This window comes from Armigeres subalbatus, chromosome 3 (assembly GCF_024139115.2).
Source record: "Armigeres subalbatus isolate Guangzhou_Male chromosome 3, GZ_Asu_2, whole genome shotgun sequence".
Lineage (NCBI taxonomy): Eukaryota > Metazoa > Arthropoda > Insecta > Diptera > Culicidae > Armigeres > Armigeres subalbatus.
The window spans coordinates 28,460,547-28,484,490 of NC_085141.1; the positions used below are offsets into that span (position 1 = coordinate 28,460,547).

A 23,944-nucleotide genomic window follows, 5' to 3' on the forward strand; every position below is an offset into this window, starting at 1 on the left:
CGCTGACAATTACATGGAACGGGTATGCTTCTTCGTGCGTTGAACTGTCCCGAATACACGCCAATCCGCTTTATTATATCTGGATCATCGACACTGGTATCCAAAGAGCTGCAGCATCTCGCGACACTCGTGCTCCCTTCCAGCTCCGGCCTGGCAGTTTTCTTTCGCAGAACTATAGTGTCACCCTACACTGAGACGACAAGCTGGAACTGTCTTCTTTTGGTCGAATTGCACTTGAGTGTTTACCACCATAATTTTATCATTCATATCTAAAGTTTTGTCTTCAGTCAGCACTAATCACTAGCTAGTTTTGAACCACGAGCAATGGATCGCTGATTGCGTTGGAGTCCTCCTATACCGTCTGTTGATGTATCGAGCAGCCCTGGTCCTATTGCTGTGAGATTTCAGTAGACAGCTGATGTGGAAGTAGAGGACGATGAAGTATTCTTCACGACTTCAAAAAATTTTCATCTATCATTCCCTTGATCATTCCTTTGGCCAACAACTGCTGTTGCTCTTTTTTTACTTTTTTAAAGGCTTTCCGGAAGATCTCACCTTGAGGTTTTCGATGGCGTTGTTTATAGCGCGTATTCAATATTTGCTTTAGCAGCGATGTTTTGTACAAAGTAAAAAAAAATATACTCGAAAGGATCACTGATGATGATCCTCCATGTTTTATGTTGAACACTCTTGACACTGACAGTACATGTGTCAAAGTTGGAAAACGCAAGGAAGGGTGCCCAGATGTGTCGGAAGTGTGCCGAACTGTGCCGCGGGCACATTGTGCCGAGTGGCTTACCCCTTGCTCAGGCTACTATTAACAGTTGCTGGAAGACAGAACTTATTGGTGAAGCACGTAGATGTCAAGACAGCGTATCTCTATGGTGAATTAGATGAGACGATTTTCATGCAGGAGCCTCCAGGTTTTGAAACTAACACTGGACAAGATTGTTGCCTCAAGAAAAGCATATACGGTCTCAAGCAATCTGCGAGAATGTGGAATAGGAAGATTGATTCTATTTTTCGTCGAATAGGATTCAAACCATCAATTGCTGACCCATGTTTGTATGTGCGCCAGGAGGGTGGAAAAACCAGTTACATTCTATTGTATGTGGACGACATGCTGTTAATTACCCCTAGTCAAGAAGAATACGACGAGCTACTATCATACCTCGAACAACAATTCGCTCTGACGGTGCTTGGAGATGTGAAACTTTTTCTTGGGATACAAATCGAGCGCACTGCAAGAGGTTTTCGTTGAGCCAGGAGAACTATATAAAGAAAATAGCGAATCGTTTCGGCTTAAATGATGCAAAACCTTCGAAAGTGCCGATGGAACCTGGCTTTATTCAGCAGAAGGAGGAGAGCGAACAATTACCATCCAAAGACAAATACCAAAGTTTGATTGGTGGTCTGCTGTACATCGCAGTCAATACTCGACCAGATATAGCTATTTCTGCATCGATTCTTGGAAGAAAAGTAAGTAGTCCAACTATTGCGGATTGGAATGAAGCTAAGCGTACGTTGCGCTATTTAAATACGACAAACAAGCTGATGCTACGACTTGAAAGTACCAATGACAAACTGACTGGTTTCGCCGATGCAGATTGGGCATGCAATGCAAACGACAGAAAGTCTAATACCGGCTTTATTTTCATGTTTGGTGGAGCACCAATTACTTGGGCAGCGAGAAAGCAGTCATGTGTACCACTTTCAAGTACAAAAGCGGAATACATTTCTCTTACGGAAAGTGGACAGGAGCTACTCTGGATTTTGAAACTTTTTAAATCAATTTATCAAGAAGTGAAATATCCGGCGGTAATAGGAGAAGACAATCAAAGTTGCATCAAACAGTTCACACAAGATTCTATTAGGCAACGGTCTAAACATGTGGATACTAAATATCACTTCATCAAGGATCTATACCAAAATGGAACTATCGATGTTGTATATATTCCAACGAACAAAATGGTTGCTGACATCCTTACCAAACCACTTGGTCGTGTAAAATTTGAGTATTTTCGGAGTAAGCTCGGACTTCACGTTGAGGAGGAGTGATGAAGTAGCAACGGAAGTAGCATGCCATGATATTAATTAGTAGTTATTAATGGAGTATAATAAAATCATTCTTTGTCTAACGTTCAATCGAAGCAGACGTCTTTTACTGACTCTCATCAGTTACAGTACTCTCGCGTGCATGCGATGTCACCATGCCTAGGAAAGTCCACCCTAGGAATGGGAGGCCACCGGCTCTCAGCCAGTGGAATAAAGTTCTTTACTTTTAGGTTATTTTATGATCAAGGTCACTGGCCCTAGCACTAATTCAAGAAACGGAAAAACAGTACAATTTCTACTAAAACCTCCGGATTTACAATATCACTTGGTAACTCCATTAGAACTTCTATACTATACGTTCGCCTGAATAAAGTTTAACTATGGCCTCCATAGAGCATGCTATGAGCCCTTCACCCCAAGTCAATAACCAGATTCCCCTTTTCATATCCCGACATTCAATCTTAAACATGGTTATGTTGGACTAAATCATGCACTCAGCGAACTGGACTAACGAAATTCATAACTGGCGCCTTATGAATCTTCGACCAATTATTCCACCAGCAGTGATTCTTATACGCAGTTAACTTCCCGAGTAATCAAGCGTCGATGGGCGTGTGGTCTACATACCGGTCTCCCGACCCCGACGTCCATGGTTCGAATCCAGTCTGCAGCACTTTACTTTTTTTTAAATGAAAATCGTCATTCATAAGGCAACATATTGAAATTCATACCGATTCCTTGTGGCAAATTTTCATAAGGCGTTTGATTGAAAATCATACGTCCATTTTTCTCAGTGTGTGTTTGAGCGTTACGATGAAGTCGAAGTCGAGTCAAGTACGAGACACTGAAGACTACCACACAGTTGTGGTCGAAATACGTATCTGCAAAGGTATCGAAAATAATTGGTTGAATTAAATGGAGAGTACTTAATTCGTCTTAGACGGTTGAAATCGTATGTATTGTCAGATTTTGTCAAAATTGCACGCGGCGAACCCATCAGGAAAGGTACCGCCGCGCTTTCTGCACCCCGTTTACTTCATTCTTATGGGTGAATAGCATTGCGGTGTATCGTTTGGCGCGGCCGTACCTTTCGACAGTCATTCGCCGCGTGAAGTTTTGTGCAATTGCCCATTTGGGAACATTACAAACGCCGCGCAGTGTATCACATCCAGAGAATCTGACAATATTTTTCCTTCATTGACATTTAGCACCCTATCCTCGCCAGCAAAAGCTGTTCCGGACAGCGACGACAGCGACAATCTTTATCTTTATGTTTTCAAACGTCTCGTGAAAAGGCATTTATCCGAAGCTATCAATTTCATGGAAGAGCTGTCAATTTACGGTAAAATCAGATAATTTTAAACCTTTTAAATCGTCTCGTGAAAGGGCCTATCACAAAAGATTAAAATTTTTAAACTTGATCGATTTTCCCGGAAACAGAACCCAAAAACTAATCAGTTAATTGTCATTTGACGGTTCGATGCGAGTGACGTGACGGAGAACGAAGGTGAGTGTGTTGAAGAAACGTCAAAACTTTTTTTGAACGCGAGTGTCCGCCAGGAAGCCATCAGAAATCAAAAGGAGCCAGAGCAGAAAGAAAAGTAGTTATGAGCGATTCGGTCGGTCGTTGAAAAGTGCTGTGTGACTAGGCAAATCGGTCGTTTTTCTGTGCCGTGTCGTCAGGAAAATGTCCTCGAACCCGCAGTGCTCAAATTGCTAATTGTGTAGCCATCGGAATCGTGTGATTTGCGTGAAAATTCGCACCCAAAGTTTCAATCCATCGCACATTAGGTATTGGACTGAGAAGTTTGCCACAAGAAAGGAAAAACGGGTGAAAAAAGAAAGGCGATTGTTTCCCTCACCACCCTTCCCCACAAAACTGCGGGAGCTGTTTTTGTGAGTGCATTTAGCTGGCTGACGGTTCTTGTGTTTGGGTGGGGTGCTCCGCCGATTCGTCCACCTGCCGTTGCGTTGTTGTCGTCGCCGTCACTGTCGACAACGTTCCTGTGGGAGGTTTACGACTGCGGTAGCGGTGGCGGGCGCAACACGGAGTGGTTTAATATTTAGATTTTCGGTGTGCATTTCTGGGGTGCGGTCCCAAAAATAAGAACGTATCGCTATCCGTGTTTCGGGGCTATCCCGGTCGCGACTGTGTATAGGAGGGAAATGAAATTGTCCTGTTGCTGCGGTTTGTTACTTCCTGAATGCTGTACTGCTTGATTACTGATGGTAGTGCTTGTGTGAGAATATTTTTTGTTCAAGAATTATCAGCTCTTTAAAGTGTGATTAAAAATAATGGTCTTTGTCTGAGGGCACTGGAAGTGTTTTCCTATCTACTATGAAAAAGATGGTTCAAGTGAAGAAAAAAATCTCATAGCAACCAAACGAAGAGCTGCTGGAGGATAACCAGTGAAGAAACTCGAGCAAGTGAAATCATAAAAATGGTGGACAGTGGTTGACAGATTCTTCAGGGTTGAATGTTGCTTTCGTTTCGTCATCAGTGTTGCGGTGATTTGAACATGTTCATTATTGTGATGACATTCTTTATTTAAGATATTTAAAAAAAATAATGAAAAATTATTTTGGAAATTTGATCTTAAAAATATTGCTTAGGCAAACTAACTCAAATTTTGTCATGCAAAATAAGGATGGAACTCTCACGGATATCAAAAATCAATGTCATTTTCGGTTGAAACAGTACAAGATTCGTCACATTATTCCGGTTCACCTAAAATGTCGCAATCGAATTCAGAATTGATTTTCAACGTATTCTCTTAAAGTACTTGACTACAATTAAAAACCGTTTGGTAGCTACTCACTACTTTGAATCTTCCGGCATAAAAGATTCCTTTTTAGATAACCATTAACATTATTTTGCCAAAATATGCTTCTAAAAGCTTAGCTTGGCCATTTATTGTTCACTATGTGAATGTTTAGATTTCATCATTAACATTGGTTTAACACTACCGATACCGGTACTTTGGTCCAAACATGTTAGCTACGCGATCTCATACTTTTGCATCAATTGTATTTCCGAAAGAATTTCTAAAGTAATTTCCAAAGGAACTCCTGAAGGAGTTTCCAAAATAATTCCTTAAAACATTTCCGAGGAAATTGTTAAAGGGATTTTTAAAGGAACTCGTAGAGGAATTTACGAAGGAATTCCCAGATAATTTTCTGAAGGAATTTTCGTAAAAAGTTCTGCAGGAATTCCCGAAGAAATTCGTAAACAAATTTTCGGAACAATTTCTTGAGACGTTTTCTGAAGTTTTTCTAAAGAAATTACCGAATTAAAATCTTAAATGTTAAATTCCTGAAGAAATTTTCGAAAAAAGTCTAAAAAATATTTCAAAAGAAATGTCTAAAGGAATTCTTCAAGAAAGGATTTTCTTAGGAAATTGGGGTTGGCAATAGCATATCTTAAGAAATTTTCTTAAAAAAAACTTAAGAAAGGAACTTCCGGAGCAATGCCTTGAGGTGTTTTTGTTAAAATATTTCTGAATGAAATTCTGGAGGAAGTTCTGAATTGATTCCTGAAGAAAATTCCGAAGCAATTCTTAGAATTCCCTTTTTGAAGCAATTACTGAATTAATTCATCCTTTTCGATTCGAAGGAATTCCTGGAAGAATTTTCGTAGGCAGACATGAAGGAATTTTTGATTGGATGGCTGAAGCAATTTCTGGATGAACTTGTAAAGGAATTTCCTTAAGAATTTCTTAAATAATTTACGAGAAAAAATGTTATGAGGCAGCAATTATTTCTTTTGAAAAACGTTTTTCGCAATTTTTTCTAGTGAATTGATTATTTTGCTGCAAAAATTCATGTTATGGGACGTTTGTTTTTACCTGGTTCAAAGATTCAAATAAATGTAAAGCACCTGGAAAAATCAGGGAATTTTGTTCTAACAGATGAGTAGACACCATGTTGAAGCACTAACTAATAGCGATGTCAGGTCTGGTGCTCACCAGATATAGAAAAGCTCTTACAAGGCTTATTTTTTTGGTAGGCATTATCCATTATCTCCCCTTTTTGCTTGATGCTACGGTATCCAGGATCCATCGGTATTGCAGACTGCTTGGCATGGTCCAGTTGAAACTTGGTTGCTATCCCGGGTAGAGGTATAATAACTAATTTTTCTCTCAGGTGTTGTTATTCTTACGTTATTCATGAATAACATAAAATAGTATCATAAAAACAATGTTTTTATAACCCGTGCAGGAGCGAAGACCTCGATAACAGAAATTGGTACGAACCTGGGAGCTGCGGATAGAGTCGAAACGAGTGTCAAGAAATCTCCAAAGTAAGCTGTCAAAAAGTATCCATCGCATCGAGAGAGGTTTTGTGCATTTTGAGCGTAGACGAGAGAGTACACGTATAAATCAATTCATACTAAATATAGCTCATTTTCAACAAATTTCAATTTACTGGCGTCCTTTTCAATATATCGACGGATTCAACATAACTCGAGGGTATGAATTAATTTAACATTCGACACCTTAATATATACGATGCGGTAAATTGACGAAATCTTTGCAATTAATTTTATAAAGATCAACATAATGATAATTCAATGTGAGAAAATCGTAACGTGTACAGTGAACACTGGGAGGAAATGTGCGAGTTTCAAGCAAAATATCCAGATCTTATCTACTACATTCTTCTCCACCTCTACTCTCCAGATGTGTAATAAATGTAGAATGACTTTAGAACTTCATATTGTTGATCCTTGAACAAATATTATTTACATCATATATACATCATATATATTCTTAGTACTTTTTTTATAGTCCAATGAATTGAAATTCAAAATACCCCTCTCAATTCTTCAAAAAGAATTTAAATATAATACAATCAATCTACGGCTTGAACCGTAGCCAAATCCAATTACAGTCCAATGTTACATCTATCCAATTCAAAAGGAATGAAATATATAAATCCAATTTAAATGCAATTTAATTCAATTCAGATCCAATCTAAATCCATTCCAAATCAAATCAAAATCCAATCCTAATTCATTCAAAATCCAAATCAAATCCATACCAATCTAATCCAAATTCATTCTACACCAAATCCCGTCCAATACAAATCAAATCCAGTTGAAAACCAATCCACATTAAATTCAAATTCAATCCAAATCCAAATCATTTCTAATTCCTGGCATATCCAAATCCAAATCAAATTCAATCCGAATTAAATCGAAATCCTATTCAAAATAGAATCCAAATGCAATTCAATACGGATAAAATCAAAGTCCGATCAAAATCCAATCCAAATCCAATGCAAATTCAATCAAAATCCAATTCAAATCCCTACGAATCTAATATTAGTCCAATCCTAATTCATTCCAAACCAAATTCAGTCCAAATACAATTCAAATCCGATAAAAATCAAATCCAAATCACATTGAATCCAAATTCAGTCCAAATCCAATACAATTCTAATCCCAATCATATCCAAATCCAAAAACAATTCAAATTCAATCCGAATCCAATCCAAATCCAATTCAAAACCAATACCAATCCGGATCAGATCAAATCCAATCGCAACTTCAATCCAATCAAAATTCGATCCAAACCCAATCCAAATCCAATCCTAATCCAATCCCAATCCAATCCAAATCCAATCCAATCCAAATCCAATCCAAATCCAATCAAAATCCAGTCCAAATCCATCCCAAATCTAATCCAAATCCAATCCAAATCAAATCCAAATCCAATTCAAATCCAGTCGAATCCAAATCCAATCAAGATCCAATCCAAATCCAATCCAAATCCAAATCCAATCAAAATCCATTCCAAATCCAATCCAAATCAAATCCAATCCAATCCAAATCCAATCCGAATCCAATCCAAATCAAATCCAAATCCAATTCTAATCCAGTCGAATCCAAATCCAATCCAAATCTAATCCAAGTCCAATCAAAATCCAATCCAAATCCAATCCGAATCCAATCCAAATCAAATCCAAATCCAATTCAAATCCTGTCGAATCCAAATCCAATCAAAATCCAATCCAAATCCAATCCAAATCCAATCTAAATAAAATCCAATCAAGATCCAATCCAAATTCAATCCAAATCCTATCCCAATCCAATTCAATCCAAAGCCAATCCAAATGCAATCCACATCCAATCTAAATCCAATCCAAATACAATTCAAATCCAATCCATCCTATCCAAATCCAATCCCAATCCAATTCAATCCAAATCCAATCCAATCCAAATACAATTCAAATCCAATCCAAATCCAATCAAAATCCAATCCAAATCTAATCCAAATTCAGTCCAAATCCAATACAATTCTAATCTCAATCATATCCAAATCCTATCCAAATGCAATTCAAATTCAATTCGAATCCAATCCAAATCCAATTCAAACCCAATACCAATCCAATTCAATCCAAATACAATCCAATCCAAATACAATTCAAATCCAATCAAAATCCAATCCAAATCTAATCCAAATTCAGTCCAAATCCAATACAATTCTAATCCCAATCATATCCAAATCCAATCCAAATGCAATTCAAATTCAATTCGAATCCAATCCAAATCCAATTCAAACCCAATACCAATCCAATTCAAATCCGAATTAGATCAAATCTAACCGAAATCCGATCCAAATCCAATCCAAATCCCAATCCAAATCCAATCAAAATCCACTCCAAATCTAATCCAAATCAAATCCAAAACCAATCCAAATCCTATCCAAATTCAATCAAATCCAAATCCAATCGAAATCTAATCCAACTTCATTTCAAATCCAATCCAAATCCAATCCAAATCCAATTCAAATCAAGTCTAAATCCAATACAAATCCAATCCAAGTCGAACACAAATCAAGTTTAAAATTCAAAAGTAATCCAAATCTAGGAACTTTTTCCGAATAAGAGCTCTGCAAACATAATATTTGAAACCAAATTCCAAAACCAATCCTTCCATGCAATCTTGAATTTATGTTTTAAAGTTTTAGATTTGTATGAAGCAAACAATCTAACTCGTCATCTTGTTTTTATTAACATTTGTCATTTTTTTTGCTTGTTTGCCCTATTTTGCCTTTCTTTTACTCTTTATTTTGTCGCCGGCCTACTCCTCTGACCTTCCGTCAGGGAGCCTACCGGAGACGCCAGCTTTCGTCATTTGCGTTTTGGTTTTGTTTTGGATGCCATCTTTTTTGCACTTTTTTTTGTCACCCGGCCTACTCCACTGCCCTTCCGTCAGGGAGCCTACCGGAGACGCCAGATTTCATCATATGCATTTTGTTTTGGTTGCTTTCTTTTTGCACTTTTTTTCCTCCCGGCCTACTCCTCTGCCCTTCCGTCAGGGAGCCTACCGAGGACATTTCTGTTTATATAGACGAATCCAAGTAAAAATAAGAAGAAGACACACGACGGTGTTAACTTTGACAGATCCTACAGCGCAGCATAGGAAGGTTATTTTAAAATGCTTATAATAAATTCTAGACAAATTGTATTTAAAATCTGATTGATGTACGATACGGAGAAAGTTCTGGATTACTTATAGTGCTTGCAAGTCCTCCTCGAGCATTGTCCATGTTTCATGTCCGTAGAGGACAACCGGTCTTATGAGCGTCTTGTACATGACACATTTGGTGCGGTGGCGAATCTTTTTCGACCGCAGTTTCTTCTGGAGCCCGTAATAGGCCCGACTTCCACAGATGATGCGCCTTCGTATTTCACGACTAACGTTGTTGTCAGCCGTTAGCAAGGATCCGAGGTAGACGAATTCCTCGACCACCTCGAAGGTATCCCCGTCTATCGTAACACTGCTTCCCAGGCGGGCCCTGTCGCGCTCGGTTCCGCCCACAAGCATGTACTTTGTCTTTGACGCATTCACCACCAGTCCAACTTTTGTTGCTTCACGTTTCAGGCGGGTGTACAGTTCTGCCACCTTTGCAAATGTTCGGCCGACAATGTCCATGTCATCCGCGAAGCAAATAAATTGACTGGATCTGTTGAAAATCGTACCCCGGCTGTTACACCCGGCTCTCCGCATGACACCTTCTAGCACAATGTTGAACAACAGGCACGAAAGTCCATCACCTTGTCTAGAATTTATTATAAGCATTTTAAAACGATCTTCCTATGCTGCGATGTAGAATCTGTCAAAGTTAACACCGTCGTGTGTCTTCTTCTTATATTTACTTGGATTCGTCTATATTAATATTTTATTTTTGTTCCGCTGTTTCTTCCATTTTTCTCTTACCGTTTTCTGATTCCACCCTTCACTACGTATCACATCTTTTCCCGGAGCACTAAAAATCAAAATCAACAAAAACACGAGGTTCGAATTTAAATCTACCGGCTGCGTCATTGTCGTGACCTAGACGGGGTTGCTAGGCTCGTCCGTTCATCGCAACAATACTCAGCAAACTGATCCGCTCTTCGCTTTTGACACAATCATTCGACATGTTTCAAAATAAGGTAGCTTGCTACCCATCCAAAAGAAATACATACCAAAAGAGCGTATTCAAATTACAAAAATCAACTGATTGCCAATACCACAATACAGTACAGTGAATCACTTTTTTCGATACTTTATAGACCAGATCTTATCTACTACAAATAATTCCGAAAGAATAATTTGAAAGGAGGCTTCTGAATCTCTTAAAAGTAGGCTTCCGCAGCTCTTGATAAAAGGCTTCTGAGCCTCTTGCAGAGAGGCTTTCAAGCCTCTTGAAAGGAGGCTTCCGAGCCTCTTGAAAGGAGGCTTCCGAGCCTCTTGAAAGAAGGCTTCCGAGCCTCTTGAAAAAAGGCTTCCGAGCCTCTTGAAAAAAGGCTTCCGAGCCTCTTGAAAAAAGGCTTCCGAGCCTCTTGAAAGGAGGCTTCCGAGCCTCTTGAAAGGAGGCTTCCGAGCCTCTTGAAAGGAGGCTTCCGAGCCTCTTGAAAGGAGGCTTCCGAGCCTCTTGAAAGGAGGCTTCCGAGCCTCTTGAAAGGAGGCTTCCGAGCTTCCTGCAAGAATAATTCCGAAAGAATAATTTGAAAGGAGGCTTGTGAATCTCTTAAAAGTAGGCTTCTGAGCCTCTTGAAAGGAGGCTTCCGAGCCTCTTGAAAGGAGGCTTCCGAGCCTCTTGAAAGAAGGCTTCCGAGCCTCTTGAAAGAAGGCTTCCGAGCCTCTTGAAAGGAGGCTTCCGAGCCTCTTGAAAGGAGGCTTCCCGGCCTCTTGAAAGAAGGCTTCAGGCCTCTTGAAAGGAGGCTTCGAGCCTCTTGAAAGGAGGCTTCCAGGCCTCTTGAAAGGAGGCTTGAGCCTCTTGAAAGGAGGCTTCCGAGGCCTCTTGAAAGGAGGCTTCTGAGCCTCTTGAAAGGAGGCTTCCGAGCCTCTTGAAAGGAGGCTTCCGAGCCTCTTGAAAGGAGGCTTCCGAGCCTCTTGAAAGGAGGCTTCCGAGCCTCTTGAAAGGAGGCTTCCGAGCCTCTTGAAAGGAGGCTTCCGAGCCTCTTGAAAGGAGGCTTCCGAGCCTCTTGAAAGGAGGCTTCCGAGAATTTATGGACAAGTTTATTCATAAACCAGTTACTCATGCCCCAATTAGATTATTCAGTCATATCTGGAATGATTGTCGTCAAAAATGCGAAAGCTCAAATTTAAAGTACTTCACGTACCTACTTAGGGTTTGTATCATTTGGAGAATTAAACTAAAATTAAACTTGAAAAAAAACAGACATTTTTTCAATAATTATCCCTGCTCGCAGAGCAAGATTGCTTTTGACAGATATCGAAGAGTCCATCTTATTTTGTACATGACACTTGTTTTACAAAAATTATGTTGCACACTTAAGAAAACCGGAATCATAACACATTCTACTCAGCCAAGAAATGTCCACCATACCATCCGGATTCTTGCAAAATTTGCATTAGAAATGTAATCGTGGGTATCTTTTACAACTGATTATTATTTTCGTTTGTTGATACAGCGCTGCAGAATTGAGACGGTTCAAAATTGATTATCAGCTCTTTCAAAAGTGATTAAAATCGAATGGCTTTCGTCCGGGTGTGCAGTTCAAGTGGTATAAAAAATTTCAATCAAATCGATGAAGATCTGCTGGAGAACCAGTGAAAAAATCGGAGTGAGTTAGATCATGAAAAAGATGGTTGATATCCGTTGACATATTCTTCGATGGTGAATGTATTCGTCGTCGCCGTTCATGTGCCGTATGTGCAGGAGGAATTAACAGCATAATCATTTCATGACCCACGAGAGAAAAAAAAGTAGAAGAAGGTCACAAACCGAGAAGAACGAATTCGGAGTGCTCTGCAGTGTGGAAGATCCAGCGAAAAAAGCAAGTGGAATAGCCGAAGGAAGAGGCAAACGGGCACGCACTATCAATTACAAAGCGCGTAGCATAGTGCGGCAGCGGTGGACGAGATTGTAGACGTGTTTCGATAGGGAGAAACAGAAATCTCCGTCCACCACAGAAATGTCACGGCTTGCCGATTACTTTGTGATTGTCGGATACGATCACGAGAAAGAACGTAAGTAACAAACGGAATGGGTATTCATTGTAGAGCAATTACTAGGTAGTGGGTAATAGGCGTAGTAGCGTACGTGCCAGTTTCAAAATTGGAGATCTAAACACCGAGAGAGAACATTCATATTCATAGACATCAATTATTGTTGTAGCGATTATTTCCTAGGGCGTCACATGCTCTGGGTCTAGATGATGATCGTTGGTCGGTCCGGTTAGAACGCGCAATTGGCGTTATTAGTTTATGTCTGGAATTTGTTTGATGAATTTAGCATCACAGTGTACGGAGAACTTAAATACATTTCAAGTTCCTTTCAATTGAATTTCAATGATTATTTTATTTTGTAATAGGTATAGGTACTTTTTTCGATGCGAATGCAGAAAGAAACTGGCTGATCCATAACAAACATAGCCTTTGTTGAACTGTGTTTGGTATCTAATCGCAGTTTGGCATCAACTTTTGTGGATAAAGTGCACTCCACAGCTATGTTCAATTCGATTATTGATATAGCTTTGTATCATATCACGCAATTCGTAATAACTTTTCGGTTCGGTGGATACCCACATCGATTATACTTGTCAAATTCTATTCCGTTCCGTTATTGCTCCATGCATCGCTTGATAATGCACAGTGTAAACAATGGCGTGTAACCGAAAGCGGTTTCAAACGTAATTGATACAACGACTAATATCTCGAACCCTCGCACCAACCGATTGGCCGGGCTGGTCGATGCACCTGTTGGATCGATTACGTTATTGGAGCGTTTGAGGGTGGATCTCACCCTCTGCCGATGCGTCGTTAATGAACGCACTCCGAACGAGCTAATGATTTTCACGAGCCCTCTACAACCAGCGGAACGAAGCACTGGAGTGTACTTGGCGCTGACGATCGATATGTTACGGTAATCAATAACAAATCACTACTGATTCCTATGAGACAGGGTGGGATTTATAAAAATAGAAAATGAAAAAATAATGCTTTGAAAAGCAGCACGGATATGTAAAATTTTAATAATGTGAGGGGTTAAATTGAGTCAAGTTATATTCAGCTTCGGCAACATTTCCAAAAAAATGCATCTCAATGGTATGTAAGAAGTGAAGCAGCTGGAAAAATCTGGAGAGTTGGATAATTTCATTTTAGTCAGAGAACTCCGCATGTGGCCAGGAAAAAAAATCGTGAATCCCAAAATTAAAAATTTACAACGGTTATCATATTTAATAGAAGTTTTTTTTCTTCATTAAATCTACCGTTCTAAGAATAGTTGTCCCATGTTTTTTTTTCTGCGATGCCATTCCCACGGTGTTGGTGGTGGCACCTTTACCACAAAAGTTATTTCTCAATCAGACATCATGGCTAATCTTGCCAGTAATCTATTTATTTAGATGTTAAATCAATTGATGAATACTTCAGGTGATCGCCAGTGCATCGAGAGAACCATCGCTTAAAAATAACATGGACAATTATGCTTGGGATGGCGACAACAGTAAAATCAGTGCATGAAGTGTACTAGTGAAGTGCACGGGTGCGTAAGTGTAAAATTCGACTGCATAAATTTCAACTGTACATTAGTTTGTATGCAAAAAAACATATTTCAAATGTTTTGATAGGTTGTTGTTTTATTCCGCTCTTTTTGATTCTCTGATGCTCTGGGCAAAGTTCAGCCAATAGTTCAACGTTTGGGCGGTGCTACATAAACTCATTGGAAGTTTATATAGAAACATCAAAACATTCATTCTTGCAGAAATCAATACATAATGTTATGCTGATAACCAGGAGCAGATTAGAATTTACCCGGGAAATAATTCGCAGTGTACTATGTGCAAATTTCGTTTCTTTTACACTAGAAAAATAATATATTCACTCATACAACACTTCAGTAAAATAATGATAAGTTTGCCGGACGAACATTAAACTTCTCGCAGCTTTCAGCATGTAGTAAATAATATTAATGTATCTGTCTAACTCGATCATGGTAGGCAATGGACTGAGACATTGAACATTTGACAATATGAGGACTAATAAAGATTATTCTATGAGACAACTTCAATCAGATTGGTTGTATTTATTGAAGTCTCCACATTATCAGAAGTGGGATGTTCCTGCGAAGTCAGAAGACATCAAATGAACTGGATCCTTCCGGTGATCATTGTAATGCTTCCTCTGAAGCTGCTGACAGAATACTACAGGCTGATGTTCGACAAGAATCTGTAGGTATCGCTGCTCAATGCACTATGAATGCTACAATTCCGTCATTACAACCCAGTCAAGCATATACAAGTGGTGGTCACGGTGATGGATTTACAGCAAATTCGTTTCCGGATCGCAATTTATCAAGAAATGATGTGCAAAGAAGGTGTGAATGCCAACCGAATGTATCAAGCATTGGACTAGTACCATCAATCAATAGTTATCGTCTTGAAGAAGTTGCAACTTTCCTACCGTTATTTTGGGGACGTGAGAATGAAGATATCAACCATTTTATTGCAATCGCAGATAACACGAAGCGTGCACTTGGGTTGGATAGTCAAACTATGAAATTAGTTGTCATCAAGCAACTGAAAGGTACCGCAAGAACTTGGTTACACACACGAGCAGACTTCATGTTGAAATCTTATGAGGAAACTCTGGAAGATCTTCGCCAGACGTTTGGAGTGTCGGTCAACGGGTTTGAATTGCGGAAACGATTGGAGAAAATTAGATGGTTTGGTCGTGAGTCGTTTGCTGATTATTGTCAATCGAAGAAGCTAATCGCACAAAAGCTAAACTTAGAAGAAGCAGAACTTGTTGAATATATTGTGGAAGGAATTGGAGACGTAATTTTAAAAAATCAAGCCAGAATTCAAAATTTTAAGACGGTTACAGACATCATGCAAGCGTTCCGGATGGTCAGATTAGACGATAGGACGTTTTCGAAGAAACCAAATGTGTGCTATTCCTGCAATCAACCAGGTCATTTTGCTGCTAACTGCAGGCATTTTTCGGGTCAAAAATCTGTATCAACATCAACCTTTCGGAAGCCAAACTACGAGATCAAAAGACAACTAGCAGCAAACAGGCCCGTTATCAACGCAGTTATAAATGATGAGCGCTCGAAAGACGATTTTACTGACGAAGGACATAATGGACTGGTAGAATTCAAATTTGACAATTTTGATAACTCTTTTAAAGCTTTATTTGACACTGGGAGCCCTATCTCACTTATACGACGTGGTTTAATTGATAAACAATGTATTTTCCAAAATTGCAAAAGCAAACGTTATCAGGGTATAGGTGGGAGAAGGCTCAAGACATTAGGCGAATGCATTAAAATTATTACAATCAAAATATCTTTTTCAGAATTAAATTCGCTGTAGTACCAGATAGGGTGCTTGGTCACGTTGATGCTATCATTGGACGAGATGTCATTATGCGTTCAGAAATTCGGACAGTAATTAATCGAAATATTAAAATTAATCAAATTAGCAATTTTAACTCGAACCCTGAAACCAAACTTAATGAAAAGGTAAATATACAATTAATATGCAATGTTAGCTCAGATGTTCTTGATGTTGTTAAACGAAACATTGGAGAAATAACAAAAGATCAGTTGGCACTATTTTTGAATATTTTTTGTGAAAGTTACTTATATTATAATAAACCGTCAATTCCTGAAACTAGGTATGAAATGGAGATTATTTTGAAAAATGGAGATCCCTTTCATTATAAGCCACGTAGATTATCTTTCGATCAGAAAAAGAAAGTTGAAATTAAAATAAAAGAACTTTTGGATGCTGGAATAATAAAGGAAAGCAATTCACCTTTCGCAAGTCCTATTGTTCTTCTTCTTCTTCTTATTGGCATTACATCCCCACACTGGGACAGAGCCGCCTCGCAGCTTATGTCGTTTTCGGTTTTAAACCTGGGTCAGGTCCGACCCCGACTCTGAATAACCGAACGAAAAACGAATCGGGATCGAGTCAGTATGATGGTATTAGTGAGAACTCAAGCCCTATCATCTGTTTTGTTTTCATTTCGCACTTTTATGGCTCAAGACTCCATCACAATGTTTTGAGAATTAATGACTGTATCGCTTGTTTGTAATAGTGAGGCAATTGGTACGGAAAAGTGCAGCAGCGATAGATAAATTTTGTTTACAACTGGGGTGGGTGGAAATGGGGTGTTAAAAATATGCCAGCTGATGCATAATGTTGCCAGACTTGACGAAATGTTTATTCTATATCATAACATATGTTCACGGTGTATCAAATATATGGGTATTTATCGCTTTAAAATTTGTTATTCACCACTTGGAATTTAACAGAAGCTTAAATAACATGTTTAATTATTTATTTCTGGTATATTTGTTCAATCCGACAAACAGCAATGATTTTTTCCAATAAACAAATCTGGCAACGGTGAAGAGATGATTATTTTCTTGTGTATGCACACCTTTGTTTGCGTGTTGGCTGGCGTATACGCTGTATTGTTCGGATTGAATGAAGTTGCATCGCGTAGATTTTGTACTCACCATTTCACTTATTGCGCTAATGAATTTGAGTCTTCCGCATTTTATTGCATTCACAATACGGTCGTCAAATTTGTCTCTCACTTCGATTTTTGGAAAGCAGTTTTCGACAGTTTTTGGACGCGAAGTGAATGAATTGGTAGTCAATATTGAAGAAAAATGTGAAGCTCAGTTAGTGAATATGTTTTAGGAGTGATTTAATCAAGGAAACAGTGGGAAAAGATCAAGTGAAAAATCAAGTGAGTGTGTATGTGTTTGCTCCGACCGTTCGGAGTTAATATGCGTTCGATAAAAATACGATTGTCGCATAGCGATAGCAGTTTCCAGCGTTTTTCCAGTAATTCCTAAGTAATTGTTAGTTTGGATAAGTGGAAAATAATTATGAAAATGTAATGAATATGTAATGATGGAGGTAAGTCGGCAAATAGCCCCAAAATATTGAATTTATTTCAAAACTTTATTAGTATTAGTGCGGATTCGAATAAAATCATCGTCATTATCGGATTGATTACGGTTTATAGAGCCTTATCAGCTGGCAGAAATATAAATATTTTATTAGATTTTATACAGATTTTATCTTTTTAATTTTGTTATTAGTGTTATTTTGTTTCTTATTATATAAATTAAATGGGGAAGTCAGATTTTTCTTTTGTTAATTGTTTATCTTAAAAATGACAATTAATCCATCAATAAATTTATGTGATTAGAAGCTTATGATGAATGGCGATGGCAATGTGGATTGCCGTGAAGGAATTTTGGCGCTCTGGAACATTTCCGGTAATTATGCTAATCCGTGTTCCCCGATAAACTGTTATACTGGTTCTATGTGGCGTTCTGGGTAACAGTGATTGTGTTACATTTGAATGATCAATTATGCCATTCAAATGGAATAGAACAAGAAAATATGGAAACACTTTGTAAAACATCCAATAGAAAATTTATTGAGATTTGGGCCTTTTATTTTAAAACAAACAATCAAATCGCACAAGAGTTGACTAGCATTTTGGGTATTTTCCTCCCAAGAGGGGGCCCTTTGGGATAAACCGCGATTTCGCCAAAACTGCAAAAACCAAATATACAAGAAAGGCAAATAATTTTTCTCTACATAATTTTCCACCACATAACAGGAGATTCAACATAATAAATATCAACGGGGTAAAATATGTCTTTGTCGATTTTTCAACAAATTACAACTAAAAATCCTTCTTCCACTCTGAAATTATGCTCAATTAGTATAAAACTGTTCCTAAATTTACATTTGAATTTGTTTTCTGGCCAAGTATCATCTGGAGTGTTACTAGGTAGCAAATATACCCTCTGCAAGTCGAATAATTAATAAAACCATTGTAAATAATCAGAAAAGCGTATCATTTGTTGATGGCAATAAAGTAATCACTAACTTATAAAGGGTTAATATCAGGGTTAATACATTATGTTTATATTCTTCAAATCCGTAACCTTAAACAAATTATTCACAGAACTGCAATAACGAATAAAATAATGGTATGAACACAGGGTGTCTACTACCTGGAAAAACCTGGAAAACCTGGAATTATCAGGGAATTTCTCCTCACCTGGAAAAAACTGGAATTATCAGGGAATTCCTGACATAATCAGGGAAATTTCAATACCCGGTTATCATGAGTGAAATTCTATCAAAAGATGAAAAAAATCCTTACAAATATTTGAATAAATATATCAATCAAATCTATTAAAAATTTAGTGAACATTAATGGATCGTTGTTCCGCAAAAAACGTTTTGCCATCTTCAAAAGAATTCCTTGAAAATTTCCGAAGCGAAGCTTATTCGGGGAATCAATTAGACATTGCTTTGTAAATTCTTTTGAGTATTCCCTCGGAAATTCTTTAGGAATATAATAAAATATAATAAATTAGTTAGGATTTTTCAAAGCAATTGCAGGAGGAACTTCCGAAGGAATTTCGGGATCAGTTTTCCAAGGAATATCCGGAGGATTTTTCAAAGAAATCACCTGAAGGGATTTTTGGAAAAAAAAGTGTAAGTGATTTGTGAAGAATTTTTGCTAAAGGAATTCTTGAAAGAATAGCCGAAGGAATCCCGAATGGATTTTTCAAAGGAGTTTCTAAAGGTATTCTCGACGAATTTCCAAAGAATTCTTAAAAGCAAAATATCCGGAAAAACTCCTCCAGGTGTTTTCTAAAGTTTTCCTCAAGATACTTCTGCATGAGTTCCTAAAAAATCCCAAGGAATTTCAAAAGAATACCCGAAGCATTTTCCGAAGGTTTTTACAGTAAAGCCATAAGTAATAGAACGCTAGTGGCGCTGTAACCATTAAAATTATTCTGCCAAAATATGCTTCAATAAGCTTAATAACCTACTCAGATTACGATTAGATTATTTATCGTAATAAATATCGTGTTAAAGTGGAGAAAGAGAATTGAATGTATGGAGATGGCATCAGGTTGTTGTTTATCATGATATTTATGATCATAAATGGCGTTATCTGAATAGGCTATAAATTGACCGCTTGGCACTTATAGTACCGGTACCTGGGCTGCTAGGTCTAAACAAACTAGATGTTGGTCACAAACTAGAACAAACTAGATGTTGGTTACGCGAACAAGAACCACAATAGTAATCTCGGGTATACCCCGTGTCAGGTATAAGGACGTTAGGCATAAAGGATGTTAAGCATAAAATGCCCAAAAAAACAGACCACGACATAAAAAGGGTAGTATTACGCCGAACATCCTTATGGCTAACGTCATGGACCCAGCAATCTCATATTGTTGCATCAACACATTTACTGAAGGAGTTTTCGCAAGAAGTTCTGAAGGAATTCCTGAGGAAATTCCCAAACATATGTCCGGAACAATTTCTTAAGAGGATTTCTTCCTTGGAAAGGGGGTCGCGCTTCTTTTTTTAATTTCTTCTTTTTTTAGGTCGCGTTTCTTTTCAAATAGTTGAAATAAAATTCATAGAAATTTAAGAAAGAATTTTTAATTAAATTTCCAAAGAAGGAATTTAAAAAAAATTGTAAAGGAATCGCCAAATGCATCTCTAAAGCAATTTCCGGAACCATTCCTTGAGATGTTTTCTAAAGTTTTTGCAAAGAAATTTTCAAATGAAATCCTGGAGGAAGTTCTAGGGGAAATTATGAAGCAATTCTTAATGTTCCCTCTTTGAAGGAATTTCTGTAATCATTTCCGGAGGAATACCCGATGGAATCTATGGAGAAATTTTTGAAGGAATCCTGGAGGAATTTCCTATGCGATTCCTGAAGGTATTTTTGATTGAATGGCTGAAGTAATTTCTGTGTGAACTTGCGAAGGAATTCCTGGAAGAATTTCTTAAGTAATTTACAACATTGTTTTGTGAGGCAACCAAATTTTTTAAAATAGTTTTTCGCAAAATTTACTTGTTTGAATCGATTATTCCGCTGCTTAAATCTATATATGGCAAGTTTGTTTTTACCTGGAAATTAATATAAAACACCTGGAAAAAACCTGGAAAAATCAGGGAATTTTGTTTTTGCAGATGAGTAGACACCCTGGAACATTTTGGTATAAATAATACTCCGATACTCCGGCACGCTATTTTCCCATTAAGAGAGCAATTATACCTAAAGCATATCATCGAATACACAACGTAATAGTGAATAAATAGCAGCTACAGCTACCTTCTCGTCACTGCATTTATCAATCACATTTTCAACAAAATTTTTAACCCTCATTTTGTTTATAACTGAGCTACCGTCTGAAGTAATCAGCAAAAAATATGTCGGTATCTGAATCCATTTCACCATCAGAGAAACTTGAAGACAACACACAATTAAAATAATCTATTTTTACGTGGAAGACAGCAACAAAATTGATAAATTCAACAAATGAAACAAAAACGATTAAAAGTCAAATACCCATCCGCACCCTTCCGTGTCTTTCATGTTTTCATTTTCCTTTAGCGTAAACATAAACACCTGTTTGACAGTTTGTGTTCGAGTGTATTGGTGAACCTAGGTTCGATCTCGATCAATCGGCAGAGCGAACCTCATTCGCTTTGGGTCGGATCTGGTGCGGATCGCGATCCAACCTGAACGAATAACCGAACGTTTTGACAGCTGTTAGAGCGGATCCGGGGCAGAACTAGGTTCGACCCAGCAATAACCGAAAACGACATTAGTGTTCATTAAGGTCTGAGGGAAGGGTTTTCCGTTAAAAAAGCACGTGGTAGCACTCTCTGAGAGAGAAAATTGCCCAATTCAGCCCGCCAGAATGACGCTGTCAGTGTCGCCAAAATTATTTCATCATTATGCAGTTTACAATTGCTTGAGAATTTGCCGTAAACGGAGAACAAAAGGAATTGGCAACAATGGGGAAGAAATTTATCACTCATGCAGTGGTTCGGCGAGAGAACAGCAGCAGCGCCGACCAATCACGCAATGAGGAAATCAAAATAAACAAACTCCAGCTGGTTTTGGAAAATGAAAACATGAGCCGTTTCTAGAACAACATTAGAAAATATCGTGAGCTTTGAAAAGTATTTGGGTGATGTCAGTGGTGCTGGTGTAAGTAAGACAAATAAGACAAATAAGACAATAGACAAATTATACAAATTAGTCAAATAAGACAAATAATACAAATAAGACGAATAAGATAGCTAAGACTAAGAAGAAAAATAAAGCAATTTCCTCCAGGACTTCCCTCGGAAGTTCCTCCAGGGATTCGTTCGGAAGTTCCACAAGGAATTGTCTTCGAAAGTTCCTCCCGGAATTCCTTCAGAAGTTCCTCCAGGAATTCCTGCAGAAGTTCTTCCTGGAATTCCTTCGGAAGTTCCTCCATGAGTTCTTTCGGAATTTCCTCCAGGAATTCCTTCGGAAGTTCCTCCAGGAATTCCTTCGGAAGTTCCTCCAGGAATTCCTTCGGAAGTTCCTCCAGGAATTCCTTCGGAAGTTCCTCCAGGAATTCCTTCGGAAGTTCCTCCAGGAATTCCTTCGGAAGTTCTTCCAGGAATTTCTCCGGAAGTTCTTCCAGGAATTCCTCCGGAAGTTCTTCCAGGAATTCCTTCGGAAGTTCCTTCAGGATTTCCTTCGAAAATTCCTCCAGGAATTCCTTCAGAAGATCCTCTATAAATTCCTTCAAAAGTTCCTCCGGGAATCCCTTCGGAAGTTCTTCCGGAGGAATTCCTGGAGGAACTTCCGGAGGAATTCCTGGAGGAACTTTCGGAGGAATTCCTGGAGGAACTTCCGGAGGAATTCCTGGAGGAACTTCCGGAGGAATTCCTGGAGGAACTTCCGGAGGAATTCCCGGAGGAACTTCCGGAGGATTCCCAGGAGGAACTTCCGGAGGAATTCCATGAGGAACTTCTTTAGGAATTTGTCTTGTTTGTCTTATTTGTCCTATTTGTCTTGTTCTTTATTGTTCTTTATTGTTTGATTCATCAACAGACAACTTAGGTCCTAATGATGCTGTCTTATTTGCTTTATTTGTCTTATTTGTTCTATTTTGCTTATTTGTCTTATTTGTCTTATTTATTTTCAATTGTTTATCTCATCTCATTCCTATAATTGATTTCAATTTATATATTTGGTATCCTCGTGTTAACAAATAGGAATACGCTTTTTTCTAGTGTCACGCTAGATACAAAGTTGACGGACTTTCTATCGCTCTCATCGCTCCTTTCCTGCCGTGCGCCACAATAAAATATGCTGTTGGCTGCTCTCCCGAAATGGTAAATTTTGTATGGAATTTAAAAAACTTGGTTGAAGTAAAAAGAGCTTCCTGCAAAATTTATTGCGGTGACATATACTTTTTATTACATCAAAATGATCGTTGGAAAAATTCAAAACTTTTGTCAGTTGGGTTTTGCGAAATTCGGTTCCTTTGTGCCTCAAATCATCGGAGAGAGGTACTGAGAAGCGAAAATTTCAGTTCTACAATAGTTCAGTATTTAGAGCTTAATTCAAATTTGGGAAAAAGTAGGTCCATGAAATTTTGTAGGAACATTCCTTGATAAATTTCAAAGAGATTGTCAGTTGGGATAAGCGAAATTCGTTCCCAATTCCGAGTTATAGACATTTTAGTATGAAAATAGCCTTCTACCGCGAGAGAGCTTCCCTCAGACCTTAAGCACTTCCACAGTTGTTAACTGCGAGGTTTCTTAGCCAGGTTACCATTTTTGCATTCGTATATCATGAGGCTAACACGATGATACTTTTATGTCCAAGGAAGTCGATACAATTTCCAATCCGAAAATTGCCTAGACCGGCACTGAGAATCGAACCCAGCCACCCTCAGCATGGTCTTGCTTTGTAGCCTGCGCGTCTTACCGCACGGCTAAGGAGGGTCCCCAAGTCCTATTGTATTAATTCCAAAGAAAAATAATGACATTAGAATGTGCGTAGATTATAGAAAATTAAATAAGGATACGGTTCGTGACAATTTTCCTTTACCTATAATTGATGACATATTTGATAATTTGAGGAATAAAACATATTTTACAATTTTGGATCTTAAATCAGGATTTCATCAAATAAAATTATCAGAACAATCTACAAAATTAACATCATTCGTAACTCCAAGTGGACAATATGAGTATCTTAGAGTCCCTTTTGGTTTATGCAATGCTCCGGCTGTTTTCCAAAGGTTTATAAATAAAATTTTTAGGCACCTAATTGATAGTGGTAAAATGGTAGTATATATTGATGATATTTTGATTGCAAGCGAAAGTTTCAAAGAGCACATGCAAATTTTGCAAGAAGTGTTTGAAATTTTGAGTCAAAATTTATTAGAATTAAATTTTGAGAAATGCAAATTCGTTGTAACAGAAATTGAATATTTGGGTTATACGTTAAACAAAAATGGCAGAAAGCCAAATAAAGCACATATTGAAAGTATTTCTGATGTCGAATTCGTTTTTAAACCTGGGT

The 23,944-nt window shown here is 38.1% G+C and overlaps 2 protein-coding genes across 8 annotated transcripts in view; both read left to right on the plus strand.

Annotated features, from left to right (window-relative positions):
* Positions 1–3,612: 3,612 nt before the first annotated feature.
* The window catches only part of LOC134220230 (myotubularin-related protein 13), a 76,001-nt gene continuing 55,669 nt past the window's right edge, over positions 3,613–23,944 (plus strand). Inside the window, exons 1-2 of one of the 6 annotated variants that reach the window (XM_062699224.1) lie at positions 3,613–4,295; positions 11,983–12,541. In XM_062699224.1, coding sequence (XP_062555208.1) covers positions 12,487–12,541 — 55 coding nt within the window. In that variant the 5' untranslated portion in view covers positions 3,613–4,295; positions 11,983–12,486. Of the gene's footprint in view, positions 4,296–4,439; positions 4,564–11,982; positions 12,542–23,944 lie in introns of those variants that run through there. The other 5 variants (XM_062699223.1, XM_062699225.1, XM_062699227.1 and 2 more) reach the window with 5 other exon arrangements.
* Positions 14,588–16,110, plus strand: LOC134221179 (uncharacterized). 2 transcript variants are annotated; one of them, XM_062700372.1, is made up of 2 exons: positions 14,588–15,805; positions 15,872–16,110. In XM_062700372.1, exons 1-2 carry the CDS (start codon positions 14,629–14,631, stop codon positions 15,886–15,888), a joined length of 1,194 nt encoding a protein of 397 aa, XP_062556356.1. In that variant the 5' UTR covers positions 14,588–14,628; the 3' UTR covers positions 15,889–16,110. The 2 variants fall into 2 exon arrangements, with proteins under 2 accessions (XP_062556356.1, XP_062556357.1); XM_062700373.1 differs by having other exon boundaries at positions 14,588–15,663.

Coding starts and splice junctions, on each gene's coding strand:
- LOC134221179 (XM_062700372.1), top strand. CDS start 14,629: ATGTTCCTGCGAAGTCAGAAGACATCAAATGAACTGGATCCTTCCGGT.